Source organism: Gigantopelta aegis, chromosome 7, assembly GCF_016097555.1.
Source record: "Gigantopelta aegis isolate Gae_Host chromosome 7, Gae_host_genome, whole genome shotgun sequence".
In the NCBI taxonomy this organism is placed as follows: domain Eukaryota; kingdom Metazoa; phylum Mollusca; class Gastropoda; order Neomphalida; family Peltospiridae; genus Gigantopelta; species Gigantopelta aegis.
The window spans coordinates 29,328,326-29,354,902 of record NC_054705.1 but is presented as its reverse complement, the minus strand read 5'-3'; the positions used below and the strand labels follow the sequence as shown (position 1 = coordinate 29,354,902).

Sequence of the window (26,577 nt, the reverse complement as noted above, 5' to 3'; positions counted from 1 at the left end):
GCTACATCCTGGAAAGAAATTCATGATTATTTTAATACAGTGTAAGGGAGTGACACCTTAGCCAGTTTGCTCTCCCCCGCGTCTCGGCCAACCACAAGGTAATTGGTTTTCTTGCTCAGCGACGTCGTCACTTTGCCGCCATGCTTCTCGACAAAACTTTTTGCCTCGTCTCTCTCTAATGACTCCAGAACTCCCGTTATCACAAACGTCAGATCCTCCAAACAGTTGTCAGCACCCTGCAATCAATAAAAACAGTGAGGAAATTATTAACAAACCAATTTATAGGGGTTTTATTCAGCTTAGTACTGGCATTTGGTTGGAATTTCATCAATGATCATTAGTTATAATCGGTTTTTACCTACATATCAACTTCCGATGTCACAACAGGATATGAATTATTACAGCTATGCATCTATATCTATTGTTATGGTCAATGAAACACATACCACGGCCTTTGATATACCAGTCGTGATGCAATGGCTAAAGCGAGAAATAGCCCAATGGGCCCATCGAAGGGAATCGATCCCAGATCGACCACGCATCAAGCGAACGCTTTACCACTGAGCTACGTCCCGTCCTATGTTAATAGAATCATAACTAAACATTGAGAAAAGTCAGTGGTTGAGACAGACTTTAAGTTCACTCCTATAACATACTTGTGAATTATTAGCTGCTATGATGGAGTGGCTAATAGTGACAGTAAAATTATATTTGTAGTGTGTAGCCAGCTATTGCTGCGTTACTATACGTACTTGTGTATGATGGAGTGGCTAATAGTGACAGTAAAATGATGTCTGTAGTGTGTAACCAGCTATTGCTGTGTTACTATACGTACTTGTGTATGATGGAGTGGCTAATAGTGACAGTAAAATTATATTTGTAGTGTGTAGCCAGCTATTACTGCGTTACTATACGTACTTGTGTATGATGGAGTGGCTAATAGTGACAGTAAAATTATATTTGTAGTGTGTAGCCAGCTATTTCTGCGTTACTATACGTACTTGTGTATGATGGAGTGGCTAATAGTGACAGTAAAATTATATTTGTAGTGTGTAGCCAGCTATTGCTGCGTTACTATACGTACTTGTGTATGATGGAGTGGCTAATAGTGACAGTAAAATGATGTTTGTAGTGTGTAACCAGCTATTGCTGCGTTACTATACGTACTTGTGTATGATGGAGTGGCTAATAGTGACAGTAAAATGATGTTTGTAGTGTGTAACCAGCTATTGCTGCGTTACTATACGTACTTGTGTATGATGGAGTGGCTAATAGTGACAGTAAAATTATATTTGTAGTGTGTAGCCAGCTATTGCTGTGTTACTATACGTACTTGTGTATGATGGAGTGGCTAATAGTGACAGTAAAATTATATTTATAGTGTGTAGCCAGCTATTTCTGCGTTACTATACGTACTTGTGTATGATGGAGTGGCTAATAGTGACAGTAAAATTATATTTGTAGTGTGTAGCCAGCTATTACTGCGTTACTATACGTACTTGTGTATGATGGAGTGGCTAATAGTGACAGTAAAATTATATTTGTAGTGTGTAGCCAGCTATTTCTGCGTTACTATACGTACTTGTGTATGATGGAGTGGCTAATAGTGACAGTAAAATTATATTTGTAGTGTGTAGCCAGCTATTGCTGCATTACTATACATACTTGTGTATGATGGAGTGGCTAATAGTGACAGTAAAATTATATTTGTAGTGTGTAGCCAGCTATTTCTGCGTTACTATACGTACTTGTGTATGATGGAGTGGCTAATAGTGACAGTAAAATTATATTTGTAGTGTGTAGCCAGCTATTACTGCGTTACTATACGTACTTGTGTATGATGAAGTGGCTAATAGTGACAGTAAAATTATATTTGTAGTGTGTAGCCAGCTATTTCTGCGTTACTATACATACTTGTGTATGATGGAGTGGCTAATAGTGACAGTAAAATTATATTTGTAGTGTGTAGCCAGCTATTGCTGCGTTACTATACGTACTTGTGTATGATGGAGTGGCTAATAGTGACAGTAAAATGATGTTTGTAGTGTGTAACCAGCTATTGCTGCGTTACTATACGTACTTGTGTATGATGGAGTGGCTAATAGTGACAGTAAAATTATATTTGTAGTGTGTAGCCAGCTATTGCTGCGTTACTATACGTACTTGTGTATGATGGAGTGGCTAATAGTGACAGTAAAATGATGTTTGTAGTGTGTAGCCAGCTATTGCTGCGTTACTATACGTACTTGTGTATGATGGAGTGGCTAATAGTGACAGTAAAATTATATTTGTAGTGTGTAGCCAGCTATTGCTGCGTTACTATACGTACTTGTGTATGATGGAGTGGCTAATAGTGACAGTAAAATTATATTTGTAGTGTGTAGCCAGCTATTGCTGCGTTACTATACGTACTTGTGTATGATGGAGTGGCTAATAGTGACAGTAAAATTATATTTGTAGTGTGTAGCCAGCTATTGCTGCGTTACTATACGTACTTGTGTATGATGGAGTGGCTAATAGTGACAGTAAAATTATATTTGTAGTGTGTAGCCAGCTATTGCTGCGTTACTATACGTACTTGTGTATGATGGAGTGGCTAATAGTGACAGTAAAATTATATTTGTAGTGTGTAGCCAGCTATTGCTGCGTTACTATACGTACTTGTGTATGATGGAGTGGCTAATAGTGACAGTAAAATTATATTTGTAGTGTGTAGCCAGCTATTACTGCGTTACTATACGTACTTGTGTATGATGGAGTGGCTAATAGTGGCAGTAAAATTATATTTGTAGTGTGTAGCCAGCTATTTCTGCGTTACTATACGTACTTGTGTATGATGGAGTGGCTAATAGTGACAGTAAAATTATATTTGTAGTGTGTAGCCAGCTATTGCTGCATTACTATACATACTTGTGTATGATGGAGTGGCTAATAGTGACAGTAAAATTATATTTGTAGTGTGTAGCCAGCTATTGCTGCGTTACTATACGTACTTGTGTATGATGGAGTGGCTAATAGTGACAGTAAAATTATATTTGTAGTGTGTAGCCAGCTATCACTGTGTTACTATATGCACTTGTGTATGATGGAGTGGCTAATAGTGACAGTAAAATTATATTTTATATTATATAGTGTGTAGCCAGCTATTGCTGTTACTATACGTACTTGTGTATGATGGAGTGGCTAATAGTGACAGTAAAATTATATTTGTAGTGTGTAGCCAGCTATTGCTGTGTTACTATACGTACTTGTGTATGATGGAGTGGCTAATAGTGACAGTAAAATTATATTTGTAGTGTGTAGCCAGCTATTGCTGTGTTACTATACGTACTTGTGTATGATGGAGTGGCTAATAGTGACAGTAAAATTATATTTGTAGTGTGTAGCCAGCTATTGCTGCGTTACTATACGTACTTGTGTATGATGGAGTGGCTAATAGTGACAGTAAAATTATATTTGTAGTGTGTAGCCAGCTATTGCTGTGTTACTATACGTACTTGTGTATGATGGAGTGGCTAATAGTGACAGTAAAATTATATTTGTAGTGTGTAGTCAGCTATTGCTGTGTTACTATACGTACTTGTGTATGATGGAGATTGCTGTGTTACTATACGTACTTGTGTATGATGGAGTGGCTAATAGTGACAGTAAAATTATATTTGTAGTGTGTAGCCAGCTATTGCTGCATTACTATACATACTTGTGTATGATGGAGTGGCTAATAGTGACAGTAAAATTATATTTGTAGTGTGTAGCCAGCTATTGCTGCGTTACTATACGTACTTGTGTATGATGGAGTGGCTAATAGTGACAGTAAAATTATATTTGTAGTGTGTAGCCAGCTATCACTGTGTTACTATATGCACTTGTGTATGATGGAGTGGCTAATAGTGACAGTAAAATTATATTTTATATTATATAGTGTGTAGCCAGCTATTGCTGTTACTATACGTACTTGTGTATGATGGAGTGGCTAATAGTGACAGTAAAATTATATTTGTAGTGTGTAGCCAGCTATTCTGTGTTACTATACGTACTTGTGTATGATGGAGTGGCTAATAGTGACAGTAAAATTATATTTGTAGTGTGTAGCCAGCTATTGCTGTGTTACTATACGTACTTGTGTATGATGGAGTGGCTAATAGTGACAGTAAAATTATATTTGTAGTGTGTAGCCAGCTATTGCTGCGTTACTATACGTACTTGTGTATGATGGAGTGGCTAATAGTGACAGTAAAATTATATTTGTAGTGTGTAGCCAGCTATTGCTGTGTTACTATACGTACTTGTGTATGATGGAGTGGCTAATAGTGACAGTAAAATTATATTTGTAGTGTGTAGTCAGCTATTGCTGTGTTACTATACGTACTTGTGTATGATGGAGATTGCTGTGTTACTATACGTACTTGTGTATGATGGAGTGGCTAATAGTGACAGTAAAATTATATTTGTAGTGTGTAGCCAGCTATTGCTGCATTACTATACATACTTGTGTATGATGGAGTGGCTAATAGTGACAGTAAAATTATATTTGTAGTGTGTAGCCAGCTATTGCTGCGTTACTATACGTACTTGTGTATGATGGAGTGGCTAATAGTGACAGTAAAATTATATTTGTAGTGTGTAGCCAGCTATCACTGTGTTACTATATGCACTTGTGTATGATGGAGTGGCTAATAGTGACAGTAAAATTATATTTTATATTATATAGTGTGTAGCCAGCTATTGCTGTTACTATACGTACTTGTGTATGATGGAGTGGCTAATAGTGACAGTAAAATTATATTTGTAGTGTGTAGCCAGCTATTGCTGTGTTACTATACGTACTTGTGTATGATGGAGTGGCTAATAGTGACAGTAAAATTATATTTGTAGTGTGTAGCCAGCTATTGCTGTGTTACTATACGTACTTGTGTATGATGGAGTGGCTAATAGTGACAGTAAAATTATATTTGTAGTGTGTAGCCAGCTATTGCTGCGTTACTATACGTACTTGTGTATGATGGAGTGGCTAATAGTGACAGTAAAATTATATTTGTAGTGTGTAGCCAGCTATTGCTGTGTTACTATACGTACTTGTGTATGATGGAGTGGCTAATAGTGACAGTAAAATTATATTTGTAGTGTGTAGTCAGCTATTGCTGTGTTACTATACGTACTTGTGTATGATGGAGTGGCTAATAGTGACAGTAAAATTATATTTGTAGTGTGTAGTCAGCTATTGCTGTGTTACTATACGTACTTGTGTATGATGGAGTGGCTAATAGTGACAGTAAAATTATATTTGTAGTGTGTAGCCAGCTATTGCTGTGTTACTATACGTACTTGTGTATGATGGAGTGGCTAATAGTGACAGTAAAATTATATTTGTAGTGTGTAGTCAGCTATTGCTGTGTTACTATACGTACTTGTGTATGATGGAGTGGCTAATAGTGACAGTAAAATTATATTTGTAGTGTGTAGTCAGCTATTGCTGTGTTACTATACGTACTTGTGTATGATGGAGTGGCTAATAGTGACAGTAAAATTATATTTGTAGTGTGTAGTCAGCTATTGCTGTGTTACTATACGTACTTGTGTATGATGGAGTGGCTAATAGTGACAGTAAAATTATATTTGTAGTGTGTAGTCAGCTATTGCTGTGTTACTATACGTACTTGTGTATGATGGAGTGGCTAATAGTGACAGTAAAATTATATTTGTAGTGTGTAGTCAGCTATTGCTGTGTTACTATACGTACTTGTGTATGATGGAGTGGCTAATAGTGACAGTAAAATTATATTTGTAGTGTGTAGCCAGCTATTGCTGTGTTACTATACATACTTGTGGAAGTTCCTTAGAGCCCAGAGCACGTGGTCCCTCTCGTGTTAAGTAACTTCGGTAACTTGTCCTTCTTTCTAAACTAGGCGTACCAGACTGTAATAACACAACAAAATATCTGTGTGGTATCAACAACATTAAAATATGTTTGTGAATGCTTTAACAGTTTTGTTTAACAACACCACTATAGCACACTGATTTGTTAGTCGTCGGCTATTGGATGTCAAACATTTGATAAATGCGACAATCTTCAGAGAAAACCTGCTACATTTTTCCATTAGCAGCAAGAAACACTTTATATGTATTTCTCTACAGACAGAACAACACATACCTTGGTGCACTGGTTAAGACGGGAAAAACAATGTGTCCACCACCAAGGGAAGGCAGGAAGAAAATGTTTTAACGACACACTCAACACGTTTGATTTACATTTATATGACGTCAGACATATGGTTAAGGACACAACAGATATTGACAGAGGAAACCCGCTGTCGCCACTTCATGGGCTACTCTTTTCGATCAGCGGCAAGGGATCTTTTATATGCACCATCCCATACACGATAACACCTACCACGGCCTTTGATGTACCAGTCGTGGTTAACTGGCTGGAGCGAGAAATAGCCCAATGGGTCCACTGACGGGGATCAAGCGAGCCCTTTACCACTGGGCTAAGTCTTGCCCTTCCCCCACCCAGGGGGTTCAGTCCTATGAGTCCAACACCTCAGGGGTGGCTCTTCACCAACTAAGCTAGATCCCACACCAAATTGTTCACCAACACCCCGGAATTAAATAAACATCACTTACTGGATGTAAATAGCAGGTGATGAATGATACAAGTCAGTTATGTGTATATAATAAATATGATCATATAAAATGTAGATCTATACAATGTAGATCTACACCATGTAGATCTACACAATATAGTTCTATAAAATGTAGATCTATACAATGTAGATCTACACAAAGTAGATCTATACAATGTAGATCTATACAATGTAGATCTACACAGTGTAGTTCTATACAAAGTAGATCTACACAATGAAGATCTACACCATGTAGATCTACACCATGTAGATCTACACAATGTAGATCTACACAAAGTAGATCTATACAATGTAGATCTATACAATATACTATGTAGATCTATACAATATACAATGTAGATCTATACAATGTAGATCTATACAATGTAATCTACACAATGTAGTTCTATAAAATGTAGTTCTATACAAAGTAGATCTATACAATGTAGATCTATAAAATGTAGTTCTATAAAATGTAGATCTATACAATGTAGATCTACACAATGTAGATCTACACAATGTAGATCTACACAATGTAGTTCTACACAATGTAGTTCCATAAAATGTAGATCTACATGTATACAATGTAGTTCTATACAATGTAGATTTATACAATGTAAATGTGTACAATGTAGATCGACACAATGTAGATCTCTACAATGTAAATATACACTAAGTAGATCTAAAAAATCTAGATCTATACAATCTACATATGACAAACAGAAATGTTTTCAAATTATCATCACGGTACCTGAGGTACGATGGGTCGTAGGAGTTATCACCCTTGACAGATCTGGATTTAAAATGTGCTGAGGTGTTGTTAAAGTTTGCTTTGTTTAACGACACCTCTAGAGCACATTGATTTATTAATCATCAGCTATTGGATGTCAATCCTTTGGTAATTTTGACATAATATAGTCTTAGTAGCAAGAAATCTTTCATATACACCATCCCACAGATAGGATAGCACATACCACGGCCTTTGATATACCAGTCATGGTGCACTGGCTAGAACGAGATATAGCCCAATGGGCTCACTGACGGGGATTGACCGTAGATCGACCGCACATCATGGAAGCACTTTACAACCGGGATACATCCCCCTCTTTGAAGTGTTGTTAAACCAACTTTCCTGTCCATTCCTGTTTACGTAACCGGTTCAAAACCAGATACAATCACACCCGTTGTTGAATACTGTTTTTGTAATCAGCCATGAACACCAGTTCCCCAAGACGATGCAATTAAGTTTACTGTCACTACCACTGACATAGCCGGGGCAGGGTGGGGTGAGCATGGGTTATCACACCACTTTTCACCCTTTTTACCCCAAAGCAGAAATCAACACTCTAGACAGTGTGTGTACCCCCGTCCCCCCAACAATGTGGATACAAAATACAAAAACCTTGCTACACCAATGACCACTACACATATTCCAGCCCAAAGTTTAACAAATGCTCCTAAGTGTGTGGTTCGATTTAGGTTGGAAATGATCTTGGGTCTAACTCATTAAACTCTCGCAACTTTGTGATCTCGCAGTGCAATGCTAAAAGATTTGCAAAGAGGATGCTATGTTGTCTAGCAGAGCCTAAGAGAGCTTTGTGAATTAGGCCCCTGGTATTCTGCACTAGATACAAAAAAAACATTCACCTCATTTGGACTAGTTTTCTTTGGTGAAGGTTTCTTCTGTACAGGTGTGTCTAAGTCAGCTGGACTCTTCGTGGAAGGTGATTTCTTGTGAGGCGTGAATGTTACTTCATGTTTTATTGGTGTTTTCCTTGGTGATCTCCTCTTCAGTGGAGAAAGCTGAACATTTTAATATAACAATTAATATTATGCTTTGTAAATATTACTACACCTAAGACTGTCTGAAATTAGCAATACTGTTTTCATTCATTTTTTATTTCAACTTATTTTCGTGTTTATATCCAATTAAGGTTTAAGCATGTTGTCCTGGACACACACCTCAGCTAGTTTAGTCATTAAAACTCGCTCTGGATGGCAGCCAGTAGCGAGCTGCGAACCCTGTACCTACCAGCCTTATGTCTGATGGCTTAACCACGACACCACCAAGGCCGATAATACTGTTTTATTTTCAGGTTCACTCTATTTAAAAGTATTAACATATCTTTTTTACCTCACATGTCAGCCAAACGTAAAATGTAATTTCATATTCAAATCAGAAGGAAGGAAATGTTTTATTTAACGATTCACTCAACACATTTTATTTACATTTATATGGCGTCAGACATATGGTTAAGGACCACACAGATATTGAGAGGAAACCCGCTGTCGTCACTTCATGGACTACTCTTTCGATTAGCAGCAAGTATTTTTTATATGCACCATCCCACAGACAGAACAGTACATACCATGGCCTTTGTTACACCAGTGGCTAGAACGAGAAATAGCCCAATAGGTCCACCGACAGGGATCGATCCCAGACCAACCGCGCATCAAGGGAATGCTTTACCACTGGGCTAGGTCCCGCCCCCATTCAAATCAGATGATATAGAGAGATGATTATACAAGCATGGGTGCTGTACCGATTTCACTAAATGACAGTCAGGATTGTGGTATTGCTCAAATCAGATGATATAGAGAGATGATCATACAGACATGGGTGCTGTACCGATTTCACGAAATGACAGTCAGGATTGTGGTATTGCTCAAATCAGATGATATAGAGAGATGATTATACAAGCATGGGTGCTGTACAGATTTCACGAAATGACAGTCAGGATTGTGGTATTGTTCAAATCAGATGATATAGAGAGATGATTATACAAGCATGGGTGCTGTACCGATTTCACGAAATGACAGTCAGGATTGTGGTATTGCTCAAATCAGATGATATAGAGAGATGATCATACAGACATGGGTGCTGTACCGATTTCACGAAATGACAGTCAGGATTGTGGTATTGCTCAAATCAGATGATATAGAGAGATGATTATACAAGCATGGGTGCTGTACCGATTTCACGAAATGACAGTCAGGATTGTGGTATTGTTCAAATCAGATGATATAGAGAGATGATTATACAAGCATGGGTGCTGTACCGATTTCACTAAATGACAGTCAGGATTGTGGTATTGCTCAAATCAGATGATATAGAGAGATGATCATACAGACATGGGTGCTGTACCGATTTCACGAAATGACAGTCAGGATTGTGGTATTGCTCAAATCAGATGATATAGAGAGATGATTATACAAGCATGGGTGCTGTACCGATTTCACGAAATGACAGTCAGGATTGTGGTATTGTTCAAATCAGATGATATAGAGAGATGATTATACAAGCATGGGTGCTGTACCGATTTCACGAAATGACAGTCAGGATTGTGGTATTGCTCAAATCAGATGATATAGAGAGATGATTATACAAGCATGGGTGCTGTACCGATTTCACGAAATGACAGTCAGGATTGTGGTATTGCTCAAATCAGATGATATAGAGAGATGATGATACAAGCATGGGTGCTGTACCGATTTCATGAAATGACAGTCAGGATTGTGGTATTGCTCAAATCAGATGATATAGAGAGATGATGATACAAGCATGGGTGCTGTACCGATTTCACGAAATGACAGTCAGGATTGTGGTATTGCTCAAATCAGATGATATAGAGAGATGATGATACAAGCATGGGTGCTGTACCGATTTCATGAAATGACAGTCAGGATTTTTGTATCACTCAAATCTTTACTTCCATGCATTTTGATTGGTTGAAATAATTGGTAACCATTAGCAATTACATTTGTGGGTAGGCACATAGAAAAAAATAGTGTATAACTAGGCTACTCCTGTGAAACACCTAGACCCTGAACCTTTACGTATTACAAATAAATCAAGCCTGGCAAACTGCTGCTAGATTTTTGATGAAGCTTAAAGCCTATATTGTAGTCAAAACATGTTTTATAATCTTACAAACATGTCATACTTTTTAAACCAAAACATTTTATCAGTCTTACTAGGAACTGATTCCATTAATTATGACAAATGTTTCTATTAATTGCAACTTCAAAATACCTTTTTTACGTCCGATTTGTCCTGTTTTTCTGGAGTATCTTCCACTAGATATTTCATCTTCCCAGCCAACTTAGAAGACAGACTGGGTTTGTCTAATAAAAAAAATATATATATCTTTATAGAAGCCAACAAGAAAAACAACAAAAGTCAAACCAATGAACCACACCAGCTACCTACATTAACAACAGTGATATTCTGACCTCCAGTGTACAGATTTTTGAAGATATCTTAGATGCTACAATATCGTAAAACCACCATCGACTATGACAAATGCCACAGTCCATGACTGTAAAATTACAATATTTTAGCACTAAGATAGCTTTGAAAATATAGGCCCTGGCTATTATTAAAACATAGAGAAAAATAACAATGAACTGTGGAAACCTTGTAGGATCGTGAAAAGCCGTAGGTTTGCGAGTCTTTCATTTAAAGAACAATAACAGGAACAGTCTTTGGGTAGCATTCTATTGAAATCCAGGCTTCTAAAAAATAGTGTCTGTTTGAATTTCATCATCAATTATCCCCTGTAACCATTTTGCACCAACTAATCAAATTTCGATTATACAATCAGTAACAATTATATGAACTTAAGAAGGATTTAAAATATTAGGACTACATGCACCTATTGTAATCTTCACCGGCAGAGACTCTACAAATCGCTAATTTTATCTTTAATTCCAATTTAATGTCCCGTTTTCTTTATATACACATGAAAACAAACTCAAACCACAACCTATTTACATAAGTTCCATGATATAAACTGTAGGAACAGTTACGGTTAGCGTTTTCCATGACAATCAATTATGGAATTTTATAATTGATTATCATATTGGTAAAGCCTAACCGATAAAGTTTTTATTATAAATGATCACTGAGACATCACCACTAAAAAGTGTAGATTAAAAGAATCTATCACCGTTGTGAGGTATAAATAAGGCTATTACAACCCGAGGGACAAAATGTTTTTCCCCCAAGGGTTGGAATTGCCATATCTATACCTCACAACAGTGATTGATTCTTTTTCTTGCCCATTTAATTACAGTAACAAAACATTAATTTTGTAAGCTACGATCTGTTTATTGAAGAACGATCCTATACATTTCACCTGCAAACTAGTTTAATCATACGCGGAAAAATATAGTCAACCTTATGCAACGAGATAAATATGTAATGTTCAACTTACCAATAAATATAAAGTTGAAAATATTAATTTGTTTAAATATTTTTAAAACAGTGATACCACGTGAAATGGCAAACAGAATTTTTTTAAACATGAGTAACCCTGTCCAGTGGGCAAGAAATTTGATCTTTTATAACAAAGAAATAAAACTGAACATTAACCAAGCAGAAAGTGTGTTCTCTCACCTATAGGCTTCTCAGGACTGTCATCGATCTTAGCCTGCAAAATAATTAATAAAATAACGTGTGACTGCATAAACTAACAATACATCCTTAAAACTCAATCAGTAAACTTAACTCTTCAAACTTTTAAGAAATGAAGAGATAAAAAAAAGCATTTAAAATTAAAATCCAATGCTTTATTTCTTGCACTACAACCAAGGATCCAATCCATCATCTGGAGAGATACCAAGAGACAACCATTTTCAGGCTAAGAACCGATCACTGCCATCTCAGATCCCATATGTACCGCCTGAAACTGGCAGACACTGATGAATGTCCATGTCATACAGGACCACAGTCCCCAGAGCACATCCTGCAATTCTGCCCCCTCTACAATGAAGACAGGATAAAGCACTGGCCGAACGGAGCAACACTGGCTGTCAAGCTTTGGGGTTCCAAAGAAGACTTGACAGAAATAGCGTTTTTTATCACCACAACCGGACTCCAAATCTAAAACATGATCAACTATAGCTTGAATGCATAAGAAGAAGTTTCTTGTGCAGAGATGAAATGATGAAATGATTGTTTTCTCTTTTCATAAATCCTTACCCTGACCTGTATGGTGTTTTACCCCTAGTCCCATTAATATATCCCAACCACCAATCAAATGGTTGAAATCTTCAAATGTAACGTTTGTTTGTTTGTTTGATTTTTTATCTTATCATCAGCTATTGGACGTCAAACATATGGTCATTCTGACACTGTTTTTTAGAGGAAACCTGCTGTTGCCACATAGGCTACTCTTTCACGACAGGCAGCAAGAGATCTTTTATTTGCGCTTCCCACAGGCAGCATAGCACAAACTATGGCCTTTGTTGAACCAGTTATGGATCACTGGTCGGTGCAAGTGGTTTACACCTACCCATTGAGCCTTGCAGAGCACTCACTCAGGGTTTGGAGTCGGTATCTGGATTAAAAATCCCATGCCTCAACTGGGATCCGAACTCAGTACCTACCAGCCTGTAGACCGATGGCCTAACCATGACGCCACTGAGGCCGGTATCTTCAAATGAGTTCTGATCACTCTCCTACTGTCACGTGGACAAAATGTCATAGGTCAGATATGAAAAGAAAATGAGATTGAACCAAAAATGCAGAAAACTTTATCTTCAAAAGTAGAACATTCCAGTGAACTTTTCATCACGGACAAAAGGGCAAAAAGGACATTTTTCAGGTTATGCTAACATGTGGAATTCTGGGAAAATGCTCAAAATTATCATATCTAATTCTGTTAGAGTGGAAGACAATGCATCATGTTATATCATGTATTTTCATGTTGTAATGTTTACACAAACCACTCTTAAGACAGGTGGACACCGAGGCCCACATTTTTGAAGCAATTTTAGTGCAACAAATTCGTAAAAATATTGTAGGCTATATATCACTACAGCATATGCCATAGTGACGTCACAGTGCTAAGATAGCTTCGAAAATATCGGCCCAGACCCCATGCTTATAAAACTTTTTAAGAGTCAAATCTCAGAACTCTAACAGGAAGGAAGGTTTTTGATAGGTGTATGTATCTGGGTCTCAAAACAGCATGATGGACTTATCTACAGAGTAGCTTAAGGTCAGGAGACGAGTTTTACTAAGAGGGGGGTATTTTCCTTAAAAATTAATAACGTTTCTCCATATTAAACTGTATGTCATTATATAAAGTTTAATATTAATCACAAACTGAAATGCACTTATCAACATTTAAAAGCTAGTATACTACATCATTAAAAAACCTCAAAACAAACATTTTAAGGCATACTTTATATTATAAACACTTTTACAAGCATAAAATAAGTACTACTTTTATACTGTGTCCGACGATATTGGCGAAATCCAAAGCTTTGATATACATTCTTTCTAAGTATCTACTAAGTATCATACTAAGTATCTATAGCATAGCAAAATGTTATTCTCTTGCTTGAATTACAGGGCAATACAGGGCAATAATCACTTTAAGAAACAATAAAATGATACAGAACATAATGATTACTGTTTTCTGCTGAAATAAAATTTGAAAGGTAAAACACTTTGATAAAAAAAAATGTAACAACTTTCATACTTGTATTATAACAGATGTAGAGGACCAGACACATCTGCATTACTACATGCATGATGGCATGTATTTATGGTTGACAAACTGTTCTGTAGTCTGAGTCAGTACTCATCACTATCACTGCTGTCATCCTCAGACCTGTCATCAATCTGCTCTTGCTCTCTCTCATCATCTCGCATGTTCTCACAAGATTGTAAGAAACATGATTCTGTACATTTCAACCCATTGGAGACACAGGTACACAAAGGAACAGTGCATTGTCTTTTGCACTTGCAACAGAGGAATTCTAAGACAACATCTGGAGCTGGTAGGCCTGTCATCCAGTTAATCTGAAGCCCGGAATCATCATCAAGTATCCAACCGTTGCTGTCATGTGGGCTTGGTATGTTAGGCTGAACCTCCAAGCTCCGATGCCATATAGCTGTTTTGGTAGTTTGCTCTAATAGCATGTAACTTGAGGCAGTTTCTACATGGTGGTAACTGACCAGATTCAATATCACCGTTCTTGGATCGGAATATTTGGTATCTCATTTCATTCACGTCGGAGATATCTGATTGAGCAGCATACATACGGCAGGTAAATTGTTCCAAACACTTAAACAGCTCTTCTGACAATAACCAGTCCTTTCCTAGTTCAGCAAAGGCGTTCAGGAACTTGGTGTTGCTTAAAATTACCTTCAGGGGACCTACTTTCCCACGACCACTAAAGGCGCTGACGGTGTCACAACCAGTGTAAGCATGGTAGCCTAGCAATGCATCACATACGTCTTTACCAATGGCACTGACCAGTTTACTGATATCAATATATCTGGTCCGAGTAGTGGAACCACATTTAATAAATATGGTGGACCCAATCCTGCTCTGGAAAGCCAAGCTCAATATGATGACGTCTGTGTCTTCAGCAACAATGATGATTGAGTTGAAATCGGGCGATGCATGCTTGCAATGAAGTAGGATGCGAGTGTCAGCCTCCTCCTGTGGTGTCCTCAGATCTTCAACATTCACCACTTTATTGTTTGTGATCTTAGTACACATGTCTTCACAGGTAACATAGAGTATTTTTCCACCAAATTGCTGCCTTCGATTTGATTCTTGCCACTGCTCTGTAATGAATGTTATGAGCTTCGTTTTACTTGCTCCAGAACATAACAAGCGTCTCCACTGTTGTATTTTATGACCAGGTATGATGTTGTTTAAGCGAATACCAGTGTCTGATCCTCTGTGTGCCCTCTCAGCATCTTTGATCAAATTTGGTTTATACACATCAAAGATGACATCAACTCGATCACAGCCTGCTGACAGCCTTAACACTGTTGTTAAAAGCTGGTCAGATAGTTCACTGAATGTGATGTTGTCACCTTTTATTTTTTGAATCAGACTCATTCCGTCAATTATGCATGCAGATGGTTGTGGGATATCTTCTGCTGGAGATGCTTTGCTCTCTAGCCTCCTGGCTAACGCTGCTTTGTTGGTCTTCTTCAATGTACCGTCACAGTTGGCTAGTGACCAAGGAAGTGGCCCAAGTGGATGCTGCAAAACTTTCTTCATGTCAAGTTGTCTACTAGAAGCAACGAGCAGCATCTGCCCAAACAGTTTTTGTTATCACTTTTCAGTACTAGTTCTTTATTTGATAGCTTCTTGGCTTTATTCATGACATTGTCAAAGGTTTTTAGCTGCAGTTTTGGCAGTCGTTCAAAAAAGTTACAACCCTTCTCCAACCGGTTTTCCTGAAATTTCTGGTATGCATTTTCTCCTTTGATATGTGCTGTTAAAAGGTCTGTAGCAACGTCTGGTGGGGCACTGAAACCTGTGGAAAGATTTATTAATTCAGATGGGTTACTCTCAAATGGGTTTGTCCAATTGGTCTCCATGAGGTCGACTAAAGATTGAACAGCATGCTCATCTTTGTGAATCCGTGAACGTGTGAGGTCTGCATGGATAACACGCCCACTGCTATCAGTTATTTCTGTCATGTTTCTTAGTTGCTTCAGACAACAGCTTCTGTATTCTGCAGTGATGTAGTATCTGCTGACAGCACCGGGTTTTAAACTGAAGCCTTTTGTGCCGCCAGCTGTTTGGGTGTCTTTGTTTACGGTTTCTTCTGTGGTTTGGTCGACTGGAATTTTTCCAAAAGGATTGGTATCACTCAGCTGGACAGAAAATCCACCTTCTAGCATGTGTTTGTGAGCTTCAGGATGAGTTTCAGAGAGTCTGGTCATTTGTGCATAGTATATTGACAGGTATCTGGCATAGTTTTGTCTATCATACGCGAAACACCAGGGTATGATAGACCTAACAGAAGCTAGATGGAGAAGCCAGTTCCCTTCTCTAGAAGCCCGGATGATCGCAAGAAACACTTCTAACATGTCAACGAATGACATCCAGAAAGAAGCAAGTTGGCCACTACTGAAGCGCAGATAATCCATGTATTCTGTGAAACGATCAAGGATTCTGCAGCAAGAAACATCTTGTAAAGTAGCATTTAGAGAACTGCTTGACACATCAGTGTGCAACTGCCTCACCGCTTTAGTTGTGCTACTTAGGTGTGGCAAGTCTTCGTGGTGATTTTCCTCCAACCAAGGATGAAATCCTTTCCATATCAGTCTGAGAAATGCTTCGTAGAGAAGTTTTGACAATCTAACTCCTCGGTTGTAACATCGGCCTTGAAGAATGCTGTTAATGGATCCCTCCGTGATGATACCTGATTCAACTGAAATATCACGCAAGCCAGCAGAGCCAAAACGTTTTCCCATAATAGCTAGCATGTTACAGATTGTATGAAATACACCCATTCTCAACACAATCTTTCCATACAATTCCTGATGTTTCCACACAATTTCTGAAGCTTTAGCATATAGTGCCTGATCAAAGACACAGACGATTTCTTCTAATTCCAATGCTTGCTTTATTTTCAGAACTTGATTGAGAATCTCATAAACAGTAGACATCTGGGTTGCAGGGCCATTGATTGTAGGAAGATACCCAACAGTATCCTTTGTGACTGTGATGTCATCACGGGTTAGCATGTTGAAACCTGTCCATGAACTGATAGATTGTTCAGAACTGTTGATTTGTCTTACCAAAGACCATAAGTAGTTTTTTTTTTCATTGCACATTGAACTTCTGACTCGTAAAGTAGTTTCTGTGACTTAATAACTAGAGGACCTACCCTTTGTCCAGCATTATATACAGGTACATCTGTATCTACTGGCGTAATACTTCGTCTCCTAGGGTTCAACTGTACATCAGTTACAACTCTTTGGGGTGCTGCAGTGGATACTTGTGGCTGTACTATGATGCCGTTAACTCGATGCGATGTTCCACCTCCACTTAGTGTTTCTTCAAGTCGATCTATATTATCAAATGCTAGAGTTGTAGGCATGCATGGGTGGCTACTGGATGGCATAACAACTCCCAGGTTACTTTCTGTTGCCAATTTCTGGAGGCATAAGGCTGTGTCCAGTTCTTCGAGCTTAGAATAGGAAATTCCATGTCCAAGCCTATTGAGAACCTTAATTAGCTCTACATTCCCTGTTAGTGACTTTACAGCCCATGGCAAAATTATTTGCTTAGCGGGTACAACTGTACCACCACTCACAGCATATACACAGTCCTGGCCTAATGACTTGACCAACCGTTGCGTTCGAGAATTTTCTGACTGTTTTTTCTCTCCCATCAAAAGAACATTTAGAAAAGTTTCTAGTGCATCTGGTAACCTGATGTAATCAACATTGAGATCATTAGGTTGAGGAGGCCATGTTTTAGCTTTCATTGATTTGATTTCTGTGCGTATGTGACAAGCTGATATTTTCAGAGCATGTTCCATATCGCTGATATATGCTATACTCTCCAACTTCTCTTTGAGTTGTATGTTTTCCTTTACAAGAGAATCAATAGATAAATTGTCGGGGAATATCACCACTCTTCCATTATCACAAGAAACGAAATGTATGGAATCACCAAACTCGCCTTCCAATTTACGACGGAGATGTTTCTTTGTTTGTATTTTCACTTCACTGTTAGTGTAACCAAATGTCCCCATAAAGTTTATTAGCATGTCTGCAAGGCTAGTCATTCTTACAGCTTCGTGTTCAGTAAAAAGAGTGTTTCGTATATGTTCAAACAACATGAGGTAGGCATTTTGTTCGGCCAGTTGATATTGTTGTTCACTATCAGAGTCTGGAACAAATGGAGAGTTAGACTTGTCTTCCCTTGTATAATTTTGATAACACGATTTATGGTAGTGTGCTTCTGCCGCAATTAGTTCGTGTGATGTAATTGCAAGGATTTTTTGGTCTAATTTTCTCATTGCTGTGCGTCGTATTTTTTCGTCAGATCGGAATTCTCTAGCCTGAGTTAAGGGTTCTCTTGACTTTGATCCAGTGATGTACTTGTTTTTCTTATCACAGAATATGCATCTCTGTTCCAGAACAGGAGATGAATTAGTAGATGGTTCTCTCGATGATTTTTCTCACTTCAACATTTGACGTAGACTGTTCTTGCTTTCCTACCAAACTTTCCAATATTTTTTTATGTGTAAATGTGGCACGACAGTTTCTATGATAGAATAATTTGTGTTCATGTTCATCTTCATGAAGATTTAAGATTGGTTGAAACTTTTGAATTTTTGCAGCTTTCAACAGTGCCTCCAATGACTGTGAGTCTTTTGGTTTAGTTAGTTCAACAAACTGGAGATGTCTTTGAGCAAATAATGCATGTTCGGTCATCAACACGTGCCCTTTTATGTGGTACTTCCATGTTGTGTCTCTAATTATGAGTCATAAAAACTATCTGCAATGATAAACGAAAAAGAAAATACCTCTTCAATAAATCTCTCCAGTAAAGAAATTAATTTAGTGCACAATCAATATCACATCAGTTCATAGTTCAGGATTATCATTTGGAAAATTAGGTTTCGTGTGTAAGTTATTTTAGCCTTATTGGTATTACGGGATAACAGTTTATCAAGTTTAGGATCTAGAAATTACTTACACTATATGCGTATGCATTTTCTGCGAGAATATATGCCAAAAATATAATAACAAAACTACAGAAATCACAATTTTCTAATGCACGCAGTGAAAAAAACATGGATTTTTACGCTTTTTATGACCACGTATATAACAAATATTAAAAGTGTGATAATTAACTTAAGCTACTCTACTGGAAAGTCCATCATGCATTTTTGTATTGTCCTAAGGTATACTAAGACAATTATAACAGTTTTGTTTGGTGCCCTCAGATGGTACCAATTTTTGGCTTGGCTCATGGACTATTTGTTACACCAGTTGTGGAGCACTAGCTGGAACAAGAAATAGTCCAATGGGTCCACCGACGGGAATCGATCCTAGACTGAACACGCATCAAGCGAACGCTTTACCACTGGGCTACATCCCGCCCCCAGAGTCTGAGACTTTAACATCATGGCAATGCCATACAAATTGTATACGTGTAGAGATTTGAGTCTAGACTGTTTTATAAGTAGAGCCCAGTTTTAAATATTGCGTTACCTTCTTCTTTGACTGCTGATCAAGCTGGGAGAGAGTTTTTGTGAAATCATCATCGTCATGAATCTCAATTTCTTCTGATGACTGTAAACAAGATGGTTAAGTTCAGCTCAATATCTCAAAACATTGTGAAAAACACATCCTGTTTTAGGATGGAGATGAATCCTATAGTCCCCTTAGATAGGAGACTAATAAACATTTACTTATAATTCCTTAAAAGTGTTCCTAACAATGTAAGTAGATTCATAATGTGAGGTTATGTATAAGTTTGTATTATAACTCCGTCAGTTCATCCCTGTGGTTGGGAAATAACAAATGTAAACAGGGGTTCTGTGAATAAATATAAACAAAATTTAAAAAATAAAAATGTGTCAAGATTTTTTAGCTCTCAGTATATATAGCTTGGTTGTAGTACAATAGCTGACATAAATGTTATTAGGACTTTCAAAAATTACTGATGAAAAGGTACACAAAACATGTATGAATGTATATATATCAGAACAACATTAAAAGATAACTAGTAAACTACAGTTTGACAATCAAAATCTATAATTTCTACTTACAAGTAGTAATTATATATTTTGTTTATCAATCTAGCTCTAATGGTAAAAACACATCCATTGACTAAATGTCTGTTTATGACAAAAGTAGTTTGACCAAATTTAATCCAAATACACAAACAAAAGAGAAAGAAGGAAATTAAATTAATATCAGTATTTACCAATTTCCTTTTTCCCACAACAACTTTCTTGTCAATTCTCTTGACACATCCACTACCGAAGAAATCAGCAACACTGACAGACGTTTTCTTTTCAGGGCTCTTTTCCTTCGCTTTCGTCTTCGGTTTCGGGGGAGTGATTTTCACAAATGATTCAAGAGATGAACGTTTTTTAGTTTTGCTTTCATCTTCCTCTGTATAACAATTATAACAAATACAAATATACATAAAAGGTTTCAGATTTCTTTAACAAATGATCAAATGCAAATTACATTTCAGATGGCAAATGCATTTCAAAATTAAAATTAAAACAAAAAACCCCACCCCAATTGATTCAAGAATTTAACATATTTTATTACCAATTAAATCAAACATAATAATACAATTTTAATATTAATTTTAGAGTTATATGCTAATTCATCTGTTCACTTTGATGTCAACAGACTATAGTACAAATATGTATGTCAGCTAAACACCAAGTATAATTTAGGGGTGGGAATTGGTGAACTGTAAAAAAAAGAGGAAGGGTCCTGGAAATTCTTGAAATCCTAGGTTAAAATCTGTGCCATTTGACACATTTTGGAGGAAAGGACGATTAAAATGTGAGGAAACACAATGTTCCATGAGAGGAAAACAGCTGATCCAAGGAAAATTCCCACCCCTGATAATTTGAATGAGGAGGTTTAAATAAAAAAACATGTTACATGTATATTTTTTTTAAAAAGAAGAGAAAAACAGCAAAATCAATTATTTATTAATTTGTCTCGGTAAATATCCAGGTTACAGATTTACGAAGGTATCTTAGCATTACGACATAATAAAACTGCCGTAGCTATGACATCACGATGTTTTTCAATATTGTAGTTCTAAGATAGCTTTGAAAATCTGGACCCAGATAATAAATTCAAATCATAAATATAAAAGATTTTTTAAAAATCAAAGACTAACTAACAAGAAACACAAACATCAAATGACACACTAATTTTTTTTAGCACAGAACATATTTGATGTCATGGACAGATGTTCATCGCAGTGTATGTTTAAAAAACAATTTAAATAAAAAATTAATTCAATTGAATTGTTTTTTGTTTTGTTTCATATGCATCCATAGGTACAACTTTCATTGATCTTGGACTTATGGTTTGTGAGAAATTGAGCTGAAACTTTAACACAGAGTTAAACACAAAAGTTGACACCATCAGCACTGCTGTCTGAAAAGTAATTAATACTTGATCTCACCTTTTTAGTTCATATAGCAGGCAGGCAGAAATGTGAGTAAATATTCTGACGGACGAGTTAAAAAATGCAACTACCAGCCTGACGGGCGTTCTGTATTTTTTATTTTGTTTGCCACGTGATGTTGATCACTTAATAATGTTTTATCAATATATCTATATATATCATTGGAAGTGAAAAACTATATTATATACTCTTCAAAAGAAGAAACGCAAAACCACATTGTCGTAACATTTGGTGAATTGATTTAATTATTGAATGGTGAGTCCGATAATTACCAAATGTTGCAGGATTGTTCACAATTCACTCTAGTCCATTGTGAGTAAGTGATAGGACACACCACCAAGGTCAAGGTCATCTGGAGTCAATACCGGGTGTGGCCTCCGCGTGTGTTGACAACTGCCTGGCACCGCCTGCCCATTGAAGCAACCAGAGTACGGATGACGTCCCGTGGGATGGTGGCCCACTCGGCCTGCAAGGCTGCTGCCAGCTCGGGCAGGGTCTGGGGCTGTGGTTGTCGCTGTCGGAGGCGTCGGTCCAACTCGTCCCATAGATGCTCAATTGGGTTCAAATCCGGTGATGTCGATGGCCAAGGAAGGACATTAATGTTGTTGTTCTGTAGGAAAGCCGTTGTGAGACGTGCTGTGTGAGGCCTGGCGTTGTCATGTTGGAACACTGCGTTGGCGTTGGCCATAACTGGAACGATGTGTGGCCGGAGGATCTGGTCAATGTAGCCCTGTGCATTCAGGTTGCCCTGCACGTGGACCAGGTCAGTTCTGCCAGTGTGTGAGATGGCTGCCCACACCATGACACTACCCCCGCCGAATCTGTCCACTTCCTGCACGCAGTTTGCCGCATAACGTTCACCACGACGCCTATACACGCGACATCTTCCATCATGACGTCGGAGCAGAAATCGGGACTCGTCACTGAACCACACCTGTCTCCATCGCAGTTGAGGCCATTGTTGATGAATCTGGCACCACTGCAGTCGGAGTCGACGGTGTTGTGGTGTTAAGATGACACCTCGAACTGGACGTCTGGCACGAATTCCTACCTCACGTAGGCGGTTCCGTACGGTCTGGTCGGATATCCTGCGCAAACCTGGTATTGCTGCGGCTGTGGAGGTGGCAGTAGTCAATCGTTCCCGAAGGTGGCGTACCCGGATGTAGCGGTCCTGCCCGGGGGTAGTGACCCGTGGTCGACCGGATCTAGGGAGGTCACGTGTTGATCCATGTTGCTGGTAACGGTCCCACAGTCTGGAGATGGTGCTTGGGGACACATGGAATGCCCTGGCAACGGCCGTTCTGGATTCGCCTGCGTCTAGTCGGCCGATGGCATTGTTTCTCTGCGGTTCACTGAGACGTGGCATGTCCTGAATTGTCAACTGTCGGCCAGATACAGAGGCCAGGCAAGCGAACACCCTGCACTTTTATACTGTCGGTGTTCATGTTGCACGTGCAGACAACGCACATGCAGAGGTGACATGGTTTGCACGTGGCTGCGTTTTTGCGAATATTCACATTTTGGAACTTTATTGTACAGTAGCTGCGTTTTATCGAATGTAACCGTGGGAATGTGTTTGGGACATGCAATGACCTTATATTCACAAAGCATGAACCGGTAGGAAACATAAAATCGGAGTTATAACCCATTTGTACCCTTTTGCGTTTCTTTTTTTGAAGAGTATATTATTATTAATAATATAATATTCTATAGACTGGTGGACTAGTAGAAATTATTGCGGGTTAGTAAATTTTAGATGGTTCTGGTCCGGCGGGCTAGTGAAATATGTTCCATGTTCCAACAGCAGAAAAGCGTGTATCAATCTCTAGAACTCGTGTACATGTACTGATGTAGCAGAGATAGAAAAGCGTGTATCAATCTCTAGAACTCGTGTACATGTACTGATGTAGCAGAGATAGAAAAGCGTGTATCAATCTCTAGAACTCGTGTACATGTACTGATGTAGCAGAGATAGAAAAGCGTGTATCAATCTCTAGAACTCGTGTACATGTACTGATGTAGCAGAGATAGAAAAGCGTGTATCAATCTCTAGAACTCGTGTACATGTACTGATGTAGCAGTGAAGAAAAAAAGCGTGTATCAATCTCTAGAACTCGTGTACATGTACTGATGTAGCAGAGATAGAAAAGCGTGTATCAATCTCTAGAACTCGTGTACATGTACTGATGTAGCAGAGATAGAAAAGCATGTATCAATCTCTAGAACTCGTGTACATGTACTGATGTAGCAGAGATAGAAAAGCGTGTATCAATCTCTAGAACTCGTGTACATGTACTGATGTAGCAGAGATAGAAAAGCGTGTATCAATCTCTAGAACTCGTGTACATGTACTGATGTAGCAGATAGAAATGCATACAAAAAAAAAATCCGAAAATTTTAGCCCTATGGTTAGTGTTTCACAATGGTCTAAAATGGCAATCCTCATTCAGAACATATGCAAAGAATTGGCTGAAACCATATCGCAAGTTTTGGACCAACAAAATGTAATGTTTTCGACAAACAGCAAAAAACCTAGAAACACAATATAGATGATTAAAAATCTTAATTTCCTAATAAATTGGAAAAATCTTCATCTCTTCATCTCTCCATGTAAAGCATTGAAAAATTACACAGGGGCAAAACGTAGCCCAATTGTAAAGCGCTCGCTCGATGCGCGGTCGGTCTGGGATCGATCCCTGTCGGTGGGCCCATTGGGCTATTTCTCGTTCCAGCCAGTGCTCCACAAATGGTATATCAAAGGCTGTGGTATGTACTACCCTGTCTGTGGGATGGTGCATATAAAAGAACCCTTGCTGCTAATCGAAAAGAGTAGCCCATGAAGTGGTGACAGCGGGTTTCCTCTCTCAATATCTGTGCGGTCCTTAACCATATGTCTGACGCCATATAACCGTAAATAAAATGTGTTGTGTGCGTCGTTAAATAAAACATTTCCTTCCTTCCTTCCTTGAAAAATTACACCAACCTGAATCAGATACAAGGACTGCCACGTCCTTCTTTTTCTTCTTCGACTTCACACTGACAGGTTCTTCATCAGAATCTAAATACAACACCAGAGATAGTTACAAACAATACATAGATTAAAACTAACACATGCCTACATATGACAAAATGAATGAAAGACTATTCGATGTCAAAATTTGGTTATCTGCACATTGGTTTGGGAGATAGAGAAAGTCAGAAAGGGTGGAATATACAGACAAAAACAAGACAGAGAGGTGGTGATATCAAATGCCACCACATAGGCAGCTCCTACCAAAGAAGCAGAAAGGTATTTTTTGTAGGCACTGTCCCAAAGGCAGGACAGTACATACCATAGCCTTTCATGCACAAGTCATGCGGCAATGGCTGGGAAACCCCCATCCCACCTCACAAGACAACCGATTCTGTGGTCCACTGATACTAATGGAAAAAGGTAGCATGTTTTCCTCTCAAAGATTATATGTCAGAATTAATTACCAAATATTTAACATCTAATACTCGATCATTAATAAATCAATGTGCTCTAGTGGTGTCGATAAACAAAACAAACGTACATTTTAACATTCATGAGATGTTTACACAAAAGGTAATAAACCGGACTATCAAATTCACCTGAATCTAATAGCTGATCATTAATAAATCAATGTGCTCTAGTGGTGTCGATAAACAAAACATACATTTTAAAGGGACATACCCTAGTTTTTAAACACTAATGCATATTATTTTACTATTATAACCATTTTTGAAAACATAAATGATACTTTACTTACATTTTATTGTTTAGATTATAAATTTCCATACCATCGAAGTGTTTTTGGTCATCCTGGTGTTTCTAATATCACAAAATGCATTTCTCATATTTTTAAAAACGCATGTGCGTCTAAGAAGTAACAGTTATGGAGTCAAGTTTTTTTCTATATTTAGAGAGTATTTCACCATTTCAAAGTCACAGACTCATGTTTCACCCAATTGTAACTTTATGCAAATGTGTTACAGGTTTGTAGATTAACTAAACTTAAGTGTTAATGTTCACGGGTTGAAACTAGGGTATGTCCCTTTAACATTCATGAGATGTTTACACAAAAGGTAATAAACCGGACTAACAAATTCACCTGAATCAATAACTCTCTGATGTCTCTTCTTCTTTTTCTCTATCTTTGTTACGACCACATCCGCCTCAGGTTCATCATCACTAACCATCTGTAGATAAGGAAAGGAAATGTTTTTATTTAACAACGCACTCAACACATTTTATTTACAGTTATATGGCGTCAGACAGGATAGTTAAGGACCACACAGATATTGAGAGAGGAAACCCACTATCATCACTTCATGGGCTACTCTTTTCGATTAGCAGCAAGGGATCTTTTATATGCATCATCCCAGAGAGAGGATAGCACATACCACGGCCTTTGATATACTAGTCATGGTGCACTGGCTGTGATGAGAAATAGCCTAATGCGCCCACTGACGGGGATCGATCCCAAACCGACAGTGCATCAAGCGAGCGCTGTACCACTGGGATACTTCCTGTCTGTAGATAAAGAATATATTATGGTTCACTAAAGTAAATAATTTTAAATGGATATTTCAAAACTCAGAAAACAGCTGTAAAACAAAATTCAATAAAATATTATTTATTCCCCCAGTAGACAACTGAGGAAATAAAAATAATAATTTCTCAGTGACAAACCCAATGACTGCATCAGTACTAAATATGTCACATGGTTTAATGAGTTTGCCTTTACACCTCAGTTTTTTAATGTTACATGTATGTTAATAACTGCATTACAGATTTTTTCAAACAGTAAATACACGGAGTACTTGGTTTTTGTTTTTTAATTATCTGTGAACCAGAGGTGGGGAAAAGATATGAAACATACAGTCGCCTTTAGTTGGACTGATAAGGGACTAACTCGGTAGCAGAAATTATCAAATTTATATCCCTAGTGAAATAATTTTCATTTCTCACTTGCTAAAGTTTGGGACATAAATTTGATAAT

At 37.9% G+C, this 26,577-nt stretch overlaps 1 protein-coding gene across 2 annotated transcripts in view; it reads right to left on the bottom strand.

The window, feature by feature from the left end:
• The window catches only part of LOC121377118 (replication factor C subunit 1-like), a 79,855-nt gene that overhangs the window by 41,580 nt on the left and 11,698 nt on the right, over positions 1-26,577 (bottom strand). Inside the window, exons 3-11 of one of the 2 annotated variants that reach the window (XM_041505004.1) lie at positions 25,687-25,774; positions 24,558-24,632; positions 20,336-20,526; positions 19,618-19,698; positions 11,998-12,055; positions 10,657-10,748; positions 8,271-8,426; positions 5,824-5,916; positions 57-236 (exon numbers count right to left, since the gene is read on the bottom strand). In XM_041505004.1, coding sequence (XP_041360938.1) covers positions 57-236; positions 5,824-5,916; positions 8,271-8,426; positions 10,657-10,748; positions 11,998-12,055; positions 19,618-19,698; positions 20,336-20,526; positions 24,558-24,632; positions 25,687-25,774 — 1,014 coding nt within the window. The remainder of the gene's footprint in view (positions 1-56; positions 237-5,823; positions 5,917-8,270; positions 8,427-10,656; positions 10,749-11,997; positions 12,056-19,617; positions 19,699-20,335; positions 20,527-24,557; positions 24,633-25,686; positions 25,775-26,577) is intronic. The other variant, XM_041505005.1, reaches the window with a different exon arrangement.